The sequence below is a fragment of the Stigmatopora argus genome, chromosome 19 (assembly GCF_051989625.1).
Source record: "Stigmatopora argus isolate UIUO_Sarg chromosome 19, RoL_Sarg_1.0, whole genome shotgun sequence".
In the NCBI taxonomy this organism is placed as follows: Eukaryota; Metazoa; Chordata; class Actinopteri; order Syngnathiformes; family Syngnathidae; genus Stigmatopora; species Stigmatopora argus.
The window spans coordinates 13,871,194-13,889,327 of record NC_135405.1 but is presented as its reverse complement, the minus strand read 5'-3'; the positions used below and the strand labels follow the sequence as shown (position 1 = coordinate 13,889,327).

At 52.1% G+C, this 18,134-nt stretch overlaps 2 protein-coding genes and 1 long non-coding RNA gene across 3 annotated transcripts in view; 2 read left to right on the top strand and 1 right to left on the bottom strand.

The window, feature by feature from the left end:
* Nucleotides 1–9,482, top strand: part of nbas (NBAS subunit of NRZ tethering complex) — a 31,434-nt gene extending 21,952 nt beyond the window's left edge. The window contains 10 exon segments of the mRNA XM_077587940.1: nucleotides 572–825; nucleotides 892–1,274; nucleotides 2,330–2,521; nucleotides 2,600–2,808; nucleotides 3,323–3,400; nucleotides 3,470–3,668; nucleotides 5,985–6,124; nucleotides 6,703–6,880; nucleotides 7,674–7,799; nucleotides 9,186–9,482. Of these exon segments, the coding sequence (XP_077444066.1) occupies nucleotides 572–825; nucleotides 892–1,274; nucleotides 2,330–2,521; nucleotides 2,600–2,808; nucleotides 3,323–3,400; nucleotides 3,470–3,668; nucleotides 5,985–6,124; nucleotides 6,703–6,880; nucleotides 7,674–7,799; nucleotides 9,186–9,482 (2,056 nt within the window).
* A 4,132-nt stretch (nucleotides 9,483–13,614) lies between these two features.
* Nucleotides 13,615–16,046, bottom strand: lratd1 (LRAT domain containing 1). Its single transcript, XM_077587890.1, has 2 exons — nucleotides 15,896–16,046; nucleotides 13,615–15,698 (listed from the first exon to the last, which is right to left on the bottom strand). Exon 2 carries the CDS (start codon nucleotides 15,659–15,661, stop codon nucleotides 14,732–14,734), a length of 930 nt encoding a protein of 309 aa, XP_077444016.1. The 5' UTR covers nucleotides 15,662–15,698; nucleotides 15,896–16,046; the 3' UTR covers nucleotides 13,615–14,731.
* A 117-nt stretch (nucleotides 16,047–16,163) lies between these two features.
* Nucleotides 16,164–17,594, top strand: LOC144064968 (uncharacterized). The gene is made up of 3 exons (XR_013296935.1): nucleotides 16,164–16,208; nucleotides 17,044–17,187; nucleotides 17,483–17,594. It is a non-coding gene; the product is annotated as an uncharacterized LOC144064968 (long non-coding RNA).
* Nucleotides 17,595–18,134: the final 540 nt, after the last annotated feature.

Sequence of the window (18,134 nt, the reverse complement as noted above, 5' to 3'; positions counted from 1 at the left end):
TTTGAAATGTATTTGCACAGGGGCTTCTATACGGTGACCCTCATTTTGTAGTGCCTTGCTTTTATATATATGTGCGCTTGTGTGTGTGGGTGGCCCTGTCGTGTCAGGATGTAAGAAAATGCTTTATGGATTCCATTTCCTGAATGACTGCCGCACGTGCGTTTGTTCTGCCAGTATGTGCGTGCCTCGGAGCGGGCGCAATATGGATATGGACTGAATGCATGGCCGACTCTTGGTAATCATAGCAAAGAGGAATTGGAAATGGGAAATAGCCCACGTTTTGGGGGCCGGAAAGCAGCGGCGCTAGTGATTGGAGGAAAAAAAGGCTTTCAAACGGACACTCCCGTCGCCACAAAGTCATGGTTTGGCCACAAAACACAAACGCCACGACTCTGGAATCTATTTTTCTTTTTTTCTCTTGTCCCCACATCGTGCCAACAATAGAAATGATTGGGAAGGCTTTGCTTTGTCAACTTTGTTGAAATTTCCATGTTACTCTATGGTATTTGTTGCATTTTCCTGTAAGGAATGACGATCAAGTCATCCGCTCCTTTTTTTCTCCAACCTTTAGCTTGTCCAGCAAGGAAGTGGAGACCCGCAGCCAGTCGCTGGGCCTGCTGGCCTCCCTGAAGAGCGACCCGCGGGCCTTCCATGAGCACATGAGCAAGTACGTGTTGCCCGGCGTGGAGGGCGGCGACTTGGAGCGCCTGCTCTACTACTACACCCTGCTGGACGCCGCCGGCTGCCGAGCCCACGCGCCCCAAGGCGCCATCCCGCCCGGGGACCACGTCAAGCTGCTCAAGAAGCTCCGCGGCGTGGCCGGCGGTGAGTGGACACGCCGGTCGCCGTTTAACGGACGGGACGCCAAATTCTACCCCCGTCGGTCCTCAGGCGTAAACTACCGGCAACTGACGGATGCGTCGCGGGATCCCCTGGCGGCCCTGGAGCCCGTCTTGAACAGCCAGAACGTGCTCTCCGTCTCCAAACTGGCCAATTTGCTGCCCGGGCCCGGCGAGCGCAGGAATGACGCAGGCGGCGAAGGCGGCGACGGCTCCAGCGACGGCGCCAAGCTGTCCGCCAGCGCCGTGCACGCCGCCTGGCTGAAAAAGCTGTTCTGGAAGGGCGACGGGCAGCTGCTGAAGAGAGCCCCGCGCCACGACCAGGATTTCCTGCACGCCTACGACGCTTGCGCCAAGTACCTGGAGCGGCTGACGCCGACGGACGCCGTGGCCTTCTTGGACGACGTCACCTTCTCCGCCGAGGCCGTCACCCAAGTGAGTGTCCGTGGATGTCTTGCTTTTTTTTGCTTGGGATTGCGTTTTTTTTGGTGTGTGTATATATATATATATATATATATATATATATATATATATATATATATATATATATATAGTTCCTAGTGAGTTCAAATGAAAAACGTTGAGTAGATGAGTTAAAAATGCGTGCAAATTACATTAGCATCATCTTAAAAAAAGGCATTTTAGCTCCTCCCACTTCTAACGAATGGAACATCTATCTTCCAGCAAACGAATAAATGTTCCATTTTTTCTTGATAATGAATAAAATCTCTTTTTATGGTGAATATCAATATGAGCTCTAGCTGACTTGAAATGGATGTCACCACTTTGGCATTGAACCGTAACAGTACTGTATTCAGATCATAAATCTTCACACATGTAAATGTAATAGCCGGGCAGAGTAGTGTCATAAATAATTCCTATACTCGATGTTTGTCAAATTTTCCATTAGAAAAATATATAGGCGGTGGATTGGACTCGTACGAGAGTCAATGGAAGAATGATAAAAAGCCAAAAGGCGCTTTTAATAGCGGCGCAACAAATAATCATCCATCATGCGGGAAGGGGGCAGACCTCGCAGACCTCGCAGACCTTGACTAGGCCGGCCATCTTTCCTCGGCGGCCCGTGACGAATGGCCCGCTTTCCCGCAAGGCCACGGGGCCGGCCCATCGCTCATCGTTGCCGGACCGACCGACCGCCGCGCAAAATGCCGGGAAAGCGCCGACTTTGGCTCCTTTTCGCGTGATTCACGGCCAGCGTTTTTAATCTTCCACCTACAGTGGCCCATCGACTTCCTGCTGGCGTCGTGGCGTAGGGGCGTAGGGGGGCTTTCAGTGGGACTCTCATTTTGGAGTTCACTTTCTGTCTTATCTTGGGCCATGATTTTGCTCACTATCTGTTTATTTTGGTCCATTTCCAAGGGAAATCGAGTCCCTCCATTTTTTTCAAAATGGTATTTAAGTAAGGCTATTCGGTGAGGCTTTCGTTCCAAGGCTAGGAATTGAATGGAATGTTGACTCTTTGCCCGCAGCTGAGCATCGAGACGCGTTCGGAGTTGCTGCGGAGGGCCGGCGGGGCGCTGCGGCAGCTGGCCGACAAGAGCAAGAAGCGAGGGGGCCACCTGGCCGCCTGGGAGGAGGCCCGGGCCCGCCTGCGCCGATGGCAGGCCCACCTGGACACGCTGAGTCACTCCTTCATCGCCGAGCTGCGCCAGAGTCAGCAGGTGGACGCCATTTTCATGGCCAAACGCGGACCACGGCGCCCGCCGCTTGGCTTCTTCACCCCCTTTTTCTCGCTTCAGGAGCGGGCGCGAGACTACGCCCGACTTTACGATCTCTCCCGCTCGGAAGAGCCGGCCGTCCGCCGGCTGGCGGTCGCCATGGCGACGGACGGACGGCCCCTCGACGACATCCGCCGCCTCCTGAGCGTGGCCGCAGGAAGCCCCGACCTCTGCGTCAAGGGCGTGCTGCGGCAGGCCGTGGACGCGGCGCTCTCCGAGCTCAGGTTCAGGTCAGCGTTTGGACGTTTTAACGGGAAAATCGGTCGGCTATTCGCGTCGTTGGTTTCACGTGGCGTGGCGTACGTCGTAAAATTCTAAGTTTCACGTGGTAACTGTCAGACTACCACAGGGGAAAAAAAGGAAGATTTACCTTACGGCGTAGTCCCATTTGAACCTGATTACAATCTAATGCACGGGTGTCAAAGTGGCGGCCCGGGGGCCAAGTCTGGCCCCCCGCATCGTTTTATGGGGCCCCACAAAGTCAACCACCAGTGGCCACTTTCTGTTTTATGATCGACTTCAAATGAAGATTATTGATGAATAGGGAATATTTCCTGTATATCTCCCATCAATAATTGCAACTTTGTCATCCAAAATTGTACTTTTTAATTTTTTTCTGTTTGTAGTTCAAAAAGCATTTTTAAAATCTGTTTGGGATCTATAACAAACTGAATATTTGGGACTTTTGACCCAGTCTACCTCCGTCCAGCTCAACCCAACTGACACGTTTTCCTTCTCTCGCAGTGGCGACCGAGACACGTCGTCGGCCCTCGCCGTGCTGGAGGCCATCGCCGCCACCGTCCAAGCCGACACGCAAGCGGGGTAGGCGCACCCACACCCGAGCGAAACCTTTTCATCCGGAAACGCGCCAACGACCGAGCGCTCTCCCAGGGACGGAACGGCCAACCCCGGAACGGCCAGCCCCGACGAGCTGCTGGAGTGGCTGCGAGCCTTCTGCGGCGACGACTCGCTGCCCACCACTCTTCGCGTGGCCGTGCTGCAGATCCTGGAGAGCAACTTCAGCGTGCGCGACGCCGACGTGGGACTCCTGCTGCTCTACCGGACGCGAGCCGTCCTCAAGCACACAGAGGTACCGCGCTCAAAATGATTTCATTATGAATTGGTGGTACTATTTCCACGTACGCACCTCGGTCGTATTCCTGTAACGGACGGCGACCGGTCGCAGGCTATTTTTAGTCGCCGTCCTGCCAGGCCGGGGAGGGCCTTCTGCCGCCCACGCTCCATTTATTTATTTAGTTTTTCAAGCGCCCGTAGCCCGGAGAGACGGACGGATGGACGGACGGAGAGCCGGCGGCTCGCCGATGATTCACTCTGCCCAATAAACAAACGGCTAGAGAAGGAGGGGGAGGGGGAGGAGTAGGGAGAAGAGGAGGAGGAGGAGGAAGGGGCAACGGAGGCGCAATAAAAGCAGAGCGGAAAGTGGAGAACAGAGGGGGAGGAGTCAGGCGAGAGGAGGAGAGGGGCAAAATGGCTTTGGCAGTGTCCGTCCTTCCTTCCATCCGTCTTTCTCCATATTGAAGCGCGTGCGCTGCCCATCTGTCCCGGGCACCGTACTGTCCACGCGACCAATCATCCGTTTGACCGCACGGGACTTCCAAACATCCGAGCGGCCGTCGATGAAAGACGGGCATTTAAAAGCGCGTCGCATTTGGAATCGCTACGCTTCGCCAAGCGTTTCTCTTCTCCTTGACCTTTTTGAGGCTAATGGAATATTCATGGGGGCCCATCCTCCACCCGCCCCCCCGCCCCACGTACCCCCACAACGCCGCATGCATGATTAAGGACAGGTTGGACTCCTGCCGCAAATGGCGTTTGATATTAAAATATACACTTTGCTTGTGTTTAATATTGATATTTGGGGCCTTGGCTCTCAGGTCACGTCAACGTGGCTTCCATCTGGATTATATCTATAATATTGATCGTCAATTGGACGTTGACCTTCCATTTAAATGAAATCCTCTTAGCTCTAGACGGGCATATTTGATACATCCATTTTTGTTCCTGTTTAAAAAAAAATAGCGCAGTGTCAGAATTGCTATCGGGAGCCAAAAATTGGGGGCGACGCTAGCGTGCCATCGAAGACATACCGAATAAAAAATCTGTTTTGTTTAATGCATATTCATGCGCTCAAAGTGCTGAGAAGAGAATACTAAAAAAAAACAAAAAGCTTCAACATCGCCTGGCCTTTAAAAGAAAATGTTTTTTCTTAGTCTGGGCGCTAATTTAGTGACTATCCCGAGGAAATGCGGCTTTGTGCCATGTTAAACCAGCAACCCGGGATCAAAGCGCCCATGCTAATGAGGCGCTCCTGAATATGAAATAATTTTTAAAAAATGGATTTTTAGTGTTCGGGGCGGAGGGATAAAAAAATGGAAAAGATGCTCCGTTTAGAAGACTTAATGAGAGAAAAAAATCTTTTTGCTTTTACCATTCGGGATGCCCCAAAGCATTTTTTTGGGAAGGAGGAGAGTCGCTGAATCCGGCCAGAAATATCCACTTCAACCATTTTATAAGCGCTAAAAGCCCATAGCCAGGTTCGTTTATCACGGAGTTTATTAGCAACAAAAAAAAGTGCTCTCGTCTCCCGAAGCGTCCCGTCATTTATCTTGACTTAACGCCGAAGGGGGCGCTTGATTCCCGGCTAATGGCATCACTCTGGACCGACCGCACGCTGCTTTAATGGCTTGGCTAATTAACGCCTATTCCTCGGTCCGGCTCCGCCCTCTCGCTAATGGCGCTCATTTAGCGCCAGAGAGAAAGAGCTTTGTCTCCTTTTGGGGAAAGTGACGAGCGTCGCCGTCCGTCATTGACGCGCCTTCGTACGTTGCTTCAATGGCAGCGACCAGGATTTTGTGGTCGGGTAACCGTTACCAAGTCCATTTCAAACTTGATTAGGCTGACTTTGAGTTTGCGCAATCGTTTTGTCATCGATGCCGTGGCTTTGTTTTGTGTGTGTGTTTTTTGGATTGTGACGGAAAAGGCGTGGATCGATGGCCCGCTTTTTCTTTTCTTGGTTTCTTCCCGCTTGCGTTTTGATCCCTTTCCGTAAGGTCAAAGTTATTTTTTTTAAAAGGAACAATGACGCTTTTCCTTCGGCAAGGCCATCCGTCGCTGCCAGCCTGAGTTGGATTTTATTTCTTTTTCTCACCCTCTCCGTCTCATCCTTCCTTGCGTTAGATGTCTAATCCATTTGAAGTGGAGGGTTGGCAGCCAAAGAACTTTCGTGGTCACACAGATTGCCATTCGTATCGCTGAAAATGCCTCCCTTTTGTCAAACTCTATTTTCAAGACTTTGCGCAATTGGGTGGCCGTCGGCGTCTTGGACGACTCTACCTGACCAGGGTGTCCTCCCTCCCTCCCTCCCTCCCTCCCTCCCTCCCGCCAGGTGCAAATGGAAGACGTGGAGGACGAGGAGAAGCGGCGCTCCCTGTTCCTGCAACTGCTGGAGGCGGCGCGCCGGCCGTCCGACTTCCAGACGCTGAACTTGCTCCTGCGAGCGTGGCCGCCCTTTGCTCGACAAGATGCGTAAGTCATCCGTGTGCGGTCGATTGGTCGCCGGTCTTTTGGTCGCCGTCTTTTGGTCGGCCCGACTGCGACAACGGGTGACCAAAAGACCGGCGACCAAAAGATCGGCGACAAAACAAGGTAAAATAACACGGTCTCCGCATGAATAAAAGCCAACAATGGCCATGAGCAGTTTCACTGAGCCCACGTGTGAGTGTAGTATAAGAGTTTGTATGGACATGCGCTGTCCCTTTAAGAAGGATGGAGTGTCTGCCTTTGACAGCAGTGGGTGTCCAATCTGCTCGTTGTGAGGATTGCCAATTAGCATTCCGGACGAGTCACGCCATTGATTTTTGACCCAGCCTGTAAATAGGCAGAGTCATAGCTCCCGCTTGAAATGGACGGACGTGACGGGACATCTATTCATGGGCGCATCTGGGCCGGGGGGGGAGAACAAATGCCCGCCGTCGACGGGGCCAGACGTTTTAGCCCGTTAGTCTGCTTTTTTTCACCCAGAAATCTCCCCCAGGCTCTCGGCGATCGAGCGGCGTCGTTGGCCACGAAACGCGCTTGATGAAGACTTTTTCTTTTCTTTCCAGGGCGGACGGCGAAAGCAACCCTTGGGTTCTGCTGATTTCGGCCATGTTGACCCGCCAACGGGAGCCCGAGGCCCAGCCCCAAGCCCAAGCCCAGGCCGAGCCCGAGGCGGATCTGGGTCAGCGGGTGCTGGACATGGTGCGGAGTCTCTACCCGACCAAACACAAGCTACCCCCGCAGGTAAAACCGACCGACAAAGTATTTGTTTGGATGGACCGCTCGAAATGGAAAAAAAAAAAGAGGAATTCTTGGCGTTTGATGATCGGCAAAGTGTGCGCTCTCCAAAATAAATCCTCTCTATTTACTAGATGAACCCATTTGGATATTCAATCGTGATCATTCAAAGTCATCCATTCATTTGGATATTTTGAAATAAATCATCATATTTCTTAGCTAGCATATTTCCGAGCGATGGAAAGGCGTCTCCATTTAATGGCATCTCATTATCTGGGCTAAATCCACTCGTCGTCAAGCGCGTGCAAACTTTGGATACGCGGCCGCTACGTTGTCGCTCGCTCGCTGGATATTAGTTTAGCGTTAATGCTATTCATCTCCGACGGGCGAGCGGCCGACGGGAATTAGAGGCGCCGTGAAAGCGGGGTTGTTTTACTCCCTTCTGCTTTAATTTGAAGGCGGCACAATGAGAGCGGGACTCGGATTACATTGTAGTAATAGCCGTATATTACGAGCGGCGATGGTGGCGGCGGTGGCGGCGGCGGTGGCGGCGGCGGCGGCGGCACGCGGTGTGCTCGGAGACCTTGGCCAAGCTATTATGCTATTGTGCCGCTTTCTCTTTGCCGGCCTTTTCAGGAGATGGCTGGCCTTTTGTGCCTCTCATTCGATGATCTCCAACCGGGGAAATCTAATTAAAGCGCTCTCGGAACGCCGCTCGCTCTCTCGGAACGCGTCCCATCCACCGTCGCCCGGGAAACGGCGCCCGTCGTCCGCTTTTCAACGGCCTTTCTCTTTTCAGTGCGTCCGGAGCGTGGCCCAGTTGCTGCGCCCCGACTTCTGGCGGGACGCCCTCAAGCTGACGGCGGAGAGCGGCGACGCCCAGCTGCTACGATTGACGCTGGATGGAGTCAACCACATGACGCCGGTGAGTGCCGGCAGCGGCTCCTCGCTTCTCCCAGATCTTGGTCTTTGCTACTTGTTCTTCTGGTTGGTTCTTCTGGTGAAGTCAGACGTTGTTTCCCGTAGAGCAGGGGTAGGGAACCTATGGCTCGGGAGCCACATGTGGCTCTTTTGATGGGTGCATGAGCTAAAATATGGAAAGCGGTGGTGACAGAACTGAGATATTTCATCTAGAACTGCTTTAATCTTCATTTTTTGGGGCAGTAGACTCTTCTGGAATGCATCCTCTCATTGATTAGCAACAGCATAAGAATCTTTTATAAAATATTCATTTTTTCCACTTTAAAAGTGGTGAAATTTAAAAAAAAAAATTGAAAAGGCACTTGTTTACATGTATGTATTTGGACGTTTAAATTGGTAGTATGGCTCACAAGGAATAACATTGGAAAATATGAATTGTTTGTGGCTCTCTTCGTCAAAAAGGTTCCCCACCTCTGCTGTAGAGTATTAGCGACGATCTAGCGGTGCTGGCTTTTTCTCGCCGCTAGGCTAGTCAGACAAAGGCGGTGCAGAATTATTGTTGCCCGCAGTTGCGCCGGCAGAGGGCATCTTTCAGCCCGTCATAGCGCATCGGCATTGGAACTCATTTTTGAGCGTTTGCGCCTGCTGACAAACATCCAACCCAAGGCGCAAGATGTCCACAGCCAGCCTTTATTAGCTCTCGCATGCCGACACGCCGGCTCGGGTCGCGTTCGCCGCTAAGTGCCGGCGCTCGCCGGTCAATATTTCGCGCCGCCGCCGTCTCCTCCCCTTCCCCGTCGATGTCCGTCTCGCGGCGGAGGCGGAAGAGCGTGATTGGAATTGGCGGCGCGCCCACGGCGCCCGATGGATAATGCATGCGCCTGCTGGCTTTTTCATGCCTGAAATTCAATTGGCCAGAAAAGCTTGGAGGGAATACAAAAAACCCTCAAAATGAAATGATCGCTGCCCACCCTCCTGCTTCTAATGGATTGGGCGTCCGTCCTATTCAAATGACTTTGTGATCCATTCAAATCAAAGTCTACTCCAGACTATTTCCCCATTCCGCAATTCATCCGATTCAAATTTCCAGCGCCGGTGGCTGGCCCGCCGTCAACGACGAGCCGACCCGTCCGGACCCCCCCCGACGGCGCCGTCTTGTTTACGATTCGCGTCAGGGTCGACCTCGCCGTTCTCGGCAGCTCGTGAATAAAACAGAGAGCCGCATCGCGTATTCCGGTCCACGTGCCCGTAGCGAATCCGCGTGTTCGTTAGCTTTCACCTGGCTCCTCGCCGTCGAGGTCGGTCGGGGAGCCGTCTCTCGCCGACCGTCCTTCCGCCGCCGCTTGTTTTTTTTCTGCAAATTGCAACATTTTTGTCTTTTCCCCGGCAGGAGGCGGCCCTGGCCTGCGACCACGAGCTGCTCTCCCTACTATTGGACGCCGGGCTCCTGGCGGGCTGCGTGTCGTCGGCCGCCTACCCGCCGCTACGCGCCCACCTGCTGGCCCGCCGGGACGCCGACCCCGATCCGGGGTCGCCCGGACGGCGGACGGAGGCGGAGGCCGGCGCCGCCCTGGCGGCGGCCGGACGGCGAGCGGAGGCCGGCGCCCTGCTGCTGGCCGCCCGCGGCGCCCACCCGGCGTGCGTGACCTTCGACTCGGCCTTCGCCGTCCTCGACAAGTGGCTGTGAGGTGGGGGCAAAACACGGCCGTAAACGTCCCTTCGTTCAATGTTGTTTTGAAGACCGCATAAAAACAAAAAAGAAGTATCCAAACGTGCTAACGTGTATTATTAGAGTCACTATTGTGATATGTCGTGTACGTTAGGCCTGCCCCAAATCCATGGGAAATGATCCAAAATGTTCTGGAATGTCACATTTCCCATGGTTTGGATTGACATTTAATCATGGCGGCTCTAATGTAGTATATGAATACTGTATATATTATGGAGTATGGAGGCACATGAACTGATTAGCATTGTAGAATGTCATTCACTCACCGCAGCTGCCATCCATGAAAATAAACAAATCCATTTTATTTCAACAGCAACAGCTCGACTTTTTTTTTTTTATATATACACCATTTTGGTCGTTTTTTTATTTATTTTTTCATTCCCCGGTAACATGTCAAGCAAGCTTTACTGCTAATGAATGCCTGCTGTCACCAAGCCTGCGCCCAAGGATGTAATTAGCCTCCACGCTAACGTGGCGGCGACATAATTACGGGTTTCTTTTGACCCCGGCGAGCGGCACTTAGCGTTATTTGTTCCTCGTTTAATATTTTGTCATCTCTCCGTGGCGTTTGACAGTGATAGACGTCCGAACCCGGATCGGGAGGGACTGGCGGCCGGCCAATCAAATTTAAATGCGGTAAGTTTTAACGCTAATGCAACATTTTTAACATGAACTATAACGTCATTCATTTCAGGTGAGCGGGGTAAGTCGCCCAATGTCCCAAATTTCAATTTAGGGCATAAAAGTCAATCTCTCCAAACACAAGCGGCGGAATAAGCGCCACACGCCGGATTCATTTCAGGGCCGCGTATGAATCAAATATAAGCGCGGCCTCCACCGTCATGGCCGCTCGCTCAACGCCATGGGCAATTTGTGGAAACATTTGTGCAATCAGATGTTGTACCCAAATAAAGAAGGGATAGATTGAGTAATGACCGTCAACACCAACGATTTTAGCCGACACGTTCCGATTGATTCGTCAACAATCCGCTCGATAGGCCCGAGCGTAAATGATTCCGCCGATCGATGGAGAAAATGTCCCCCCGTCCATCCAGTCTCGTTGGGTCGTCCCGCCGTCAATCTTTAGCGCGCTCGGGCGACCGGTCCGAACAAATGGACCTTTCTTTTGACGCCGTGGGAACGGCGCGGAAGCCACTTTCAGGCTATTTCTTCCCTCTTCAAATATTGAGCTGCACAAATAGAATTCCATTTCGTGTAGCCAGCATAAAAAAAAGAAAGAAAAAAAAAGAGAGAAAATCTAAAATACCCCGGAGGCCGCCGCCAGACCGGGTTAATCATCCTCGCTGGCCAAAAGTCACCCAAGCCGCAAATCAATGTTTAAATGGGCGTCCGCGGCCGATCGATGACTTGCCTTGGCTAAAAGGCATTGCCGGGGTGGGGGGCGGGGCCATCGCACTTTAATAACAGGGGCGCCACTCCGTCCATTGAGTCGACAATGGGCACGTTTGGAGCCTTTCCTCACTTTTTTATCGGCTTAAAACGTCCCAAATGGAGCGTTTTTGTTTTTTTGTTCACTTGTCGGACTCGTCCGATTTGACAAGTTTGGGGAGGCGAGCAAAAGCCGTTCCTGATGGGAAATGTCAAGCGGCTTTTAAAGCCCACCAAAAGAAGCCATTAAAGAGGTTGGCGTGACACGGCGTTCCCGCCAAGCCAGCTCGCGCTGGCGCTCGCCTCCGCAAATGTCATCCTCGCCGAGCGGCAATTATGCGCCCCCGACGTCGTTTCCACATCTTTAAGGTGTTTCTGTTTTGTAAAGACGCTAGGAAAAATACAATGGACAAACTCGTGGCTGCAAACGGATTGGACGTCTAATGCCGTCGTGGAATTGATACTCGGTAGTTGTTGTTTTTGAAAAATAATAATAATTGCTTTTTTTGCATCAACGCCATTCATCAGGATTCGAATGAGCGCCCCAGCTTAGTTAAAATTCAAATATTTGCTCTTACGAAGCTGTAATCAAAGATTTACAATGCATTCACAGAGCATAAAAAGAGTGTGCGGTTAATTTTCGCCACACGTTAGCCGCGGCTCTTTGACGGCAGTCGCCTCGGAGTCATTTTCTCTTTTATTTTTTTGCAATTTTCTGCTCGGCTTGGCCTTCCATTAACGGCGGATTACGCCTTCCTCCTTTGTGACTTTACGGCCGAGCTCGTGGCGAAAACTGGCGAGCGCCGGTGGCAATTACACAGGCTAGCTGGCAGCGTCAATACAAATGAGAGCGCCCATCACCGTGAATCATTCTCAATGGCCACTTAAAGCACGTACAGATCAGCCGGCTATCGCTTGTTTGTGTGCGTGGGTTTTTTTGGGTGTTTGTTTGCTCGTCAATGCTCGCTCGTTGACCGCCAATAACGGCGGTGGAAGCGCAATCTCCTTTTAATTGCGCCTTCCCAATTCCGTCGTCACGCTCCGCTAGCTGTCGTCGGTCGTGGGCGTCGACGACCCATCAATCGACTGCGGAACAATGTGACGACGTGTAAGTGTATGTAGAAACGCTTCCCTTTGAACATTTGCGTTAGGCCGCCGCCAAAAATGTCACGCCGTCTCACCGGAAAACTCTCCGACACGCTTTAATGGAGTCCCTCGCCGTGAGGATCTATGGTATTTACCCCGACGAATTCTCCTCAGGACGCCGTAAAGAGCGGGGGGTGAAAAAAAAATGGCGCTTCTTACGAGCGGCGTGACCTCGCATATTTACAAGCTCGACGCCGCCGGCGCCGCGGGTGAGGAAGCCGCCCGGCCGTAAAATACCTCTGCCTCCAGCTTAACTGTCAGTTGAGGGGCGGGGCATTTACAAGCAAAAGGGTGGGGCGCAATTTACAACTTTTCTTCTCCACCAAATTTTAATCACGACTCGAGGAGTCATCTAAAAGCAAGCCATTCCACTTTTGACCCCGTGACCCTGAAATGTGATCAAATTTGGCCGTGTGACCTTTGACCCGATGAGCCTAAAATGTTATAGCCTGTTTTGGCTCCGCCTCCTTCTCCGAGACCCGCCCACCCGGCAACGTTCCCTAGCAGACCGCCGAGCTCCGCCCATTTTTCCGACCGACGTCAGGGGCCGCAAAATGGCGCCGTGTTGGCCATGTCGGTGGCCTCGGTTTCCCCGGTAACCGTGTTTACATTCAGCCGGCGGCTTAGTAAAAGAAAAAAAACGGAAAAATGAGGCATCGTCGGCGAATAAACGACATACGGCCGAGACCAAACAGCTCGCCGTTCTTGGTCCGGCCCACTGGCGCATATGCTCGCTGCGTGTTAACCCTTTCTAGGCCAAAAAGGAACTCATTTTCCAGCGTTCCAGTTTATTTCTGTTTAAGTTAAGATGGACGGCAAAATGGCCTAGAAATGACAGTGTCCAAAAAAAAAATCAACAGGAAGTGACCCAGAAACGCTGCTATTAATAGGGTGACACACAAATGGCCAGATCTCCAATGATTAACAGAAAGTGACCCAAAAACCGCCTGAAATTGACCAGAGCTGTGCTAAATTCAACAGGTAATGACCCAGGACTGTTTACAAATAAATTGGAATCCCAATCTCCAGGAAGTGACCAAAAAGGCCCAAAAAATCAACAGGAAGTGACCCATGAAAGTGTGGCGATTAGCATAGCAGCATGCTTACACCATTTTCCACAAAATGACATTTTCTAGTGTTTTTTCTTTTTTGTATGTAAAAATATATGGCTAGAGAATTCAACAGTGAAACGTAACATGCATGATGTGAAATTTGAACTGCCATTAACACTTGAAATTGGTCTCTCACCAGTAGGCGTCCAATCCATTTAAAGCGGGAGGCTCGGCAGCAAAGGAAGCCACCACTTGACCAACGGATTGGACGTACGTGGCCTATCATAGGTTGAAAAAGTAAGCATCTTTTTTTTTTCTCCCCAGAACGGCAAAGAACACCCGACAAACCGGGCTCGGCGGCGCCCCCGGGCTGCCGCCGAGCCGTGGCATCTTTTAACAAGATTACCTTTATCCTCTGGAAAGAATACGACGCTCATCATCTCAGCGGCTTAGGAGCTCATCGAACGCCCAGAACGCCGGCTCGCCGGCTCGCCCGCTTACCCGCGGGAATTCCACTCGGATTCCTCCACCAATGCAGATGACTTCTTCCACGCCCAGATTACTACAGTACACACCGAGCGGCCTATCGGGCCCCGGGCGGGTCGGCCAGATATTAATAATTCATGCGGTGAGTAATGGCGCTAGCGTGTTTGGTGCGCCAAGCTAATAACACCTGCCAGACTTGTTTTCATATTTCAACCTCCATTTATTTCAGGGCAAAAACAAAGGTTAGGGGCTGGAAAAAAAAAATCCACTCAACGCAAATACAAAAATAAAGGTATACATTTTGTCTTTACACACGCATCCTATGGCGTTTATGTCGTGGTCGTATGGCGAGAAGTGGCGCTTGGTTTTTTTGTTTTGTTTTTTTCCTCCCTTAGGCAGTTGAAAGGAAGTCTTAAAGCTAAAAAATAGGGGGCGCGCTTGCTGTCAAGTATCCGGAAAAATCCCCCATCCAGGGGGAAATCAAGGCAAAAACAAGTCATGAGAAGGGCTGGCTTTTTGGGATCCGGCACCCCCATTGACGGCCACGGACGTCCGATCCGCTCGGACTCGAGAGGGCTAGCAGCAATCGTTCCAGTGGACTTCTTGGCTGCCGTTGACGGCGCTCCACGTCCAATTGGTTTTCATTTCATTCGCAGGAAGGCGCTTCGAATTGGACATCCATGCAGGCCAATGGCAACGTAGTAGGACTCATCTCTCCAAACTCAAATGGGATCTCCATCCCCGTCAGCATCCTTTACTATCCCAGTTCAAATTGGACGTCAAATTCCAACAACGGCACCAAAATGCCATATTTGACTCCCACCTCAAAATGGACGTCTATTTCTGTTCATGTCATCAAGCGAGTTAAGATGGGGGTTGCCCCGTTGGACATTCCCCAGCACGGCCAGCGAAAGAGGGAGTCTATGTCACTGAAACGTGTTGAACTTGGACATCCAGGGCGCCAGAATACGATGAACGTCTGTGGCCGTCAATAGAATAAGGTTCCCATCCTTCCTTCCCTGCCGATTGGAATTGGCAGCAAAGCGGTTAAGACGGCGGTCTGGTTTCCGTGGCGGTCATTGAACGCATCGCAAAGAGTTCCAAGGCCAACGGGGGAAAGGGAATCCCCGCTCATCAGTCCTTGGACAATTCCCGGAGGATCCCGCTGGCGTCCAACCGCCGCCTCTCCCGGATCATATCCTCCAGGCTGCGAAAGCCCAGCGTGTGCACGCCGCGTCCGGCCAGGCGCACCTTGAGCACGTACTGATGCTGCTGCTGCTGCTGCTCCGGATGCTGCTGATGATGCTGCTCCTGATGATGATGCTGCTGGCCGGCCGAGTGCGCCTCGCCGCCGGCCTTGAACTCGCGCTTGCCGAAGCGGCACCAGGCGGCGAAACTTTCCGAGTCGCTCCAGCAGATCTCCTGGCCGCGCAGGCCCACGTGGCCCGCGGCGTTCTGCACCACCAGGTCGGCGGGCAGCGCTCGGTAGCGGTAGCGGCCGTTGGCGATGCGTCCGCGCCGGCCGTTGCACGCCTCAAGCAGGCCGTCGCGGCGGATCTCGCCCTTGTGCAAGTGGATGACCCGGCCGTGGCGCTCGCACACGGCCCAGTGGGGCGCCTGAGCGGCGGCCACCATCTCCAGCAGGTCGCCCGGCTTGCAGACGGCCAGCAAGGTGCCGGCCGCGTACACGTCCAGGTCCTGGTTCTCGCGCAGCTTGGAGAAGATGCACTCCTGCGCCCGAAAGGCCGAGTACTCCACCTCGCTCGAGGAGAATCCCCCACCGCCGTGGACCTCCTCCTCTTCCTCCGGCTCCGGCTCCGTCTCCTGCTCCTCCTCCTCCTCCTCGGCCGGGCTCATCAGCTCCTTGCCGAAGCCGCAGTCGGACGGCGTGCGCTCTTCCTCCGCCGCTGCCACCGCCGCCGCCGCTGCCGATGCCTCCTCTTCCTCGTCGGAAAAGAAGTAGGCGACGCCGACGCGCAGCTCGTCCTTCTCCAGCCCGGACGGATCCCCCGTGGGCAGCTCGCTGTAGTTCAGGTGGGTGATCCGGTCCAGTTGGTTTCCCATCAAGGACCCGGCAAGGCAGAGGCATGGACTGCGGTGTCTGAGTGGGGGGAGGGAGGGTATTGGGGGGTACGGGACACAAACAGGCGTCACTGAACAAGAAGAAGAGGGCGACAAAAAATAAAAACACACATACACACGCACACACACGCTCGATCGCGGACCCTGCGTCAACAAAGACGCCCGCGACCGACAACGTGCGCTTCTTTGACGCAACCTGTCGAGAAAAAAAAATACCTGTGCGCCCCCCAGGCAGGTGCTTAAATATCCTTGAGTTCCATGAGCGCTTCCCCCGGCGCTTTCTCGCCCCCCGATGCACTTTTGTCGCGTCCTTTTCCTTCTCACGCCTTCCCCAAAGCCACACTTTGCATCCTCCGGCGTCCGCCGCTCTTAAAGGGGTCGCGGTAGTCCCACCCTCTCCGCTCTGCGAGCGGCCAATGGGGAGACGCGCTGGGAATGGCAGCGCGAAGGCTCCGTCCAATGGGAAACGAGCGGGGCCGCTATGCTAGTATTGACCGTGTTTTGCTTGGTTTTGGACACGTCGCGCTAGGTAAGCTTTTAAATGTCCGATAAAAACTCAATTTATTACAATATTCATAGCTTTTGGTACGTTCCCGGATGTGTTTATAATATATAATATTATCTATATCTTATATTATATCATATTACAATCCTACCATAGCACCTGCCCGTTAGCTAATTAGCTTCTTTCGTCGACTCGTCACGTCCAGGTGCTTGTGTTATTGCTTTTCTTTCCCTTTTCGCCGTCCACTTGACGTTTATTTCTGAAAGTTTTCACTCCTTTTCTTTTCATTACTTTAGTTTGTGCTTTGTTACGGTGATTTTATCCGAATGTATTCCAACGCCAACCTGCCTAGCCCACGTAAACAAGGTAATTAAAATGCTATTTATTAGGTTCAACACGGTAAACAGAGTTCAAAACATGAGTCAGCAAATAGCCAATGTAAAAGAAAACGCATGTAAAAGCTACGTAAAAAAAAAAAGAAAAAAGGAAAAAGCGTGATAGCAATGTAAAAAGCTAAAATGCTAAAAAGCTCCACGAACCGCCAAATTTTTATAGTTATTTATAGCCTGAGTTTAGCAAGATACACACTATCTTCTGCTAGCTAGCTAGCTAGCTACCTATAAATAACTACATTAAATTTGGCGGTTCATGGAGCTTTTTAGCATTTTAGCTAGCTGGCTACCTAGCTACCAAATACCTATCAAAATATGATGAACTTTAAATTATAGATTATACTATTACAAGATTCAAATTGTGATACTGTCTTTTTGTTGATGGCGGCGACGCGGAGGACGTCCACCAGGTCATACACCCCACACACCGTCTTTGTAACAATCTTTGTATTTTTGCATCTTTACAGGTGGCCAACGTTGAAGTCGGCGCTTTCCGTCTCTCCGGTCTCTTCGCACCTGACGACGGCGGGGGCTTCGCGCACCTTTTGTTTTGGCTCATCCGTAGGCGCGCCCCGAGGGGCGGGCGCTTCCGAACGGATCGCCGGCGAGAAGTGAGTGCGCGCCGGTGTTGAACTAAGATGATTCCAAAACGCGTAATATTTTCACCGGCGAGATGTTGCGTCAGCCCCGAGTGGGAGCGCCATCAAATTTGAGAGCGGCGCCGCCATGCATAATGCATCAGGCGACACGGGCGGCAGATAAACGCCGGCCCGCTCGTGTCATCTGTGGCTGCTTTTCACGTGCGCCCGCGGTGCTTCGCTATCCTGTCTTTTTTTTTTTCTTCCTTTTTTCCCCCCGCTTCACCTCCACATGTCAAATGTGTTCATTTTCTCTCTCCTCTCCCAGATGGCGCAGGATAGCAGCTCGTCGCGTAACGGTCCTCGCTCTTTGTTTCCAGTGGTGGCGGGCAGAGAGGAGGAGGAGGAGAGGGCGGGGTCGGAGGACTGCTTTCGTGAGGTGAGCGATAATGGTACGTGTGCACAACTACACACTGAAGCGGTACAAAAGCATCCCCTTGGCTCTCGATGCCCTCGCCTGTATTTACACTTGCTTCTGAGATCCCTTGCTTGTATAGTCTTTTACATTTTATTGGGAAAAAAACATGTATACATACGGTCATGTCCGGACTGTAAGAACGCCAATCGCCTTTGTCATTGGCCGAGTACTTCCAAATTGAAAGTGCATTGTAACAATTGTCGTATATTTTTGTCAAGTATAGCAGTATAGTAGCTTGTAATGCCGAAAAGTCGTTTTCGTGTAGACGCTAATGAGAAAGCAAACGACTCATGATTCACCTCACGTGGAAATAATCCACGTGACGACTTGAATCAATTTATTTCCGTCTCCTAAATTTTCATAATCAGGTTGACTCAGCTGCAAAATTTGTCATGTGGACAAGCTGCGGTCCGAAGGAAATTGGAAAAAGTTTTCGCGCGGCGACAAATTCTTCCGGCCAACGCGTGTAATTGTTTTGGCAAAACTTCCCCCGAGAAACGGC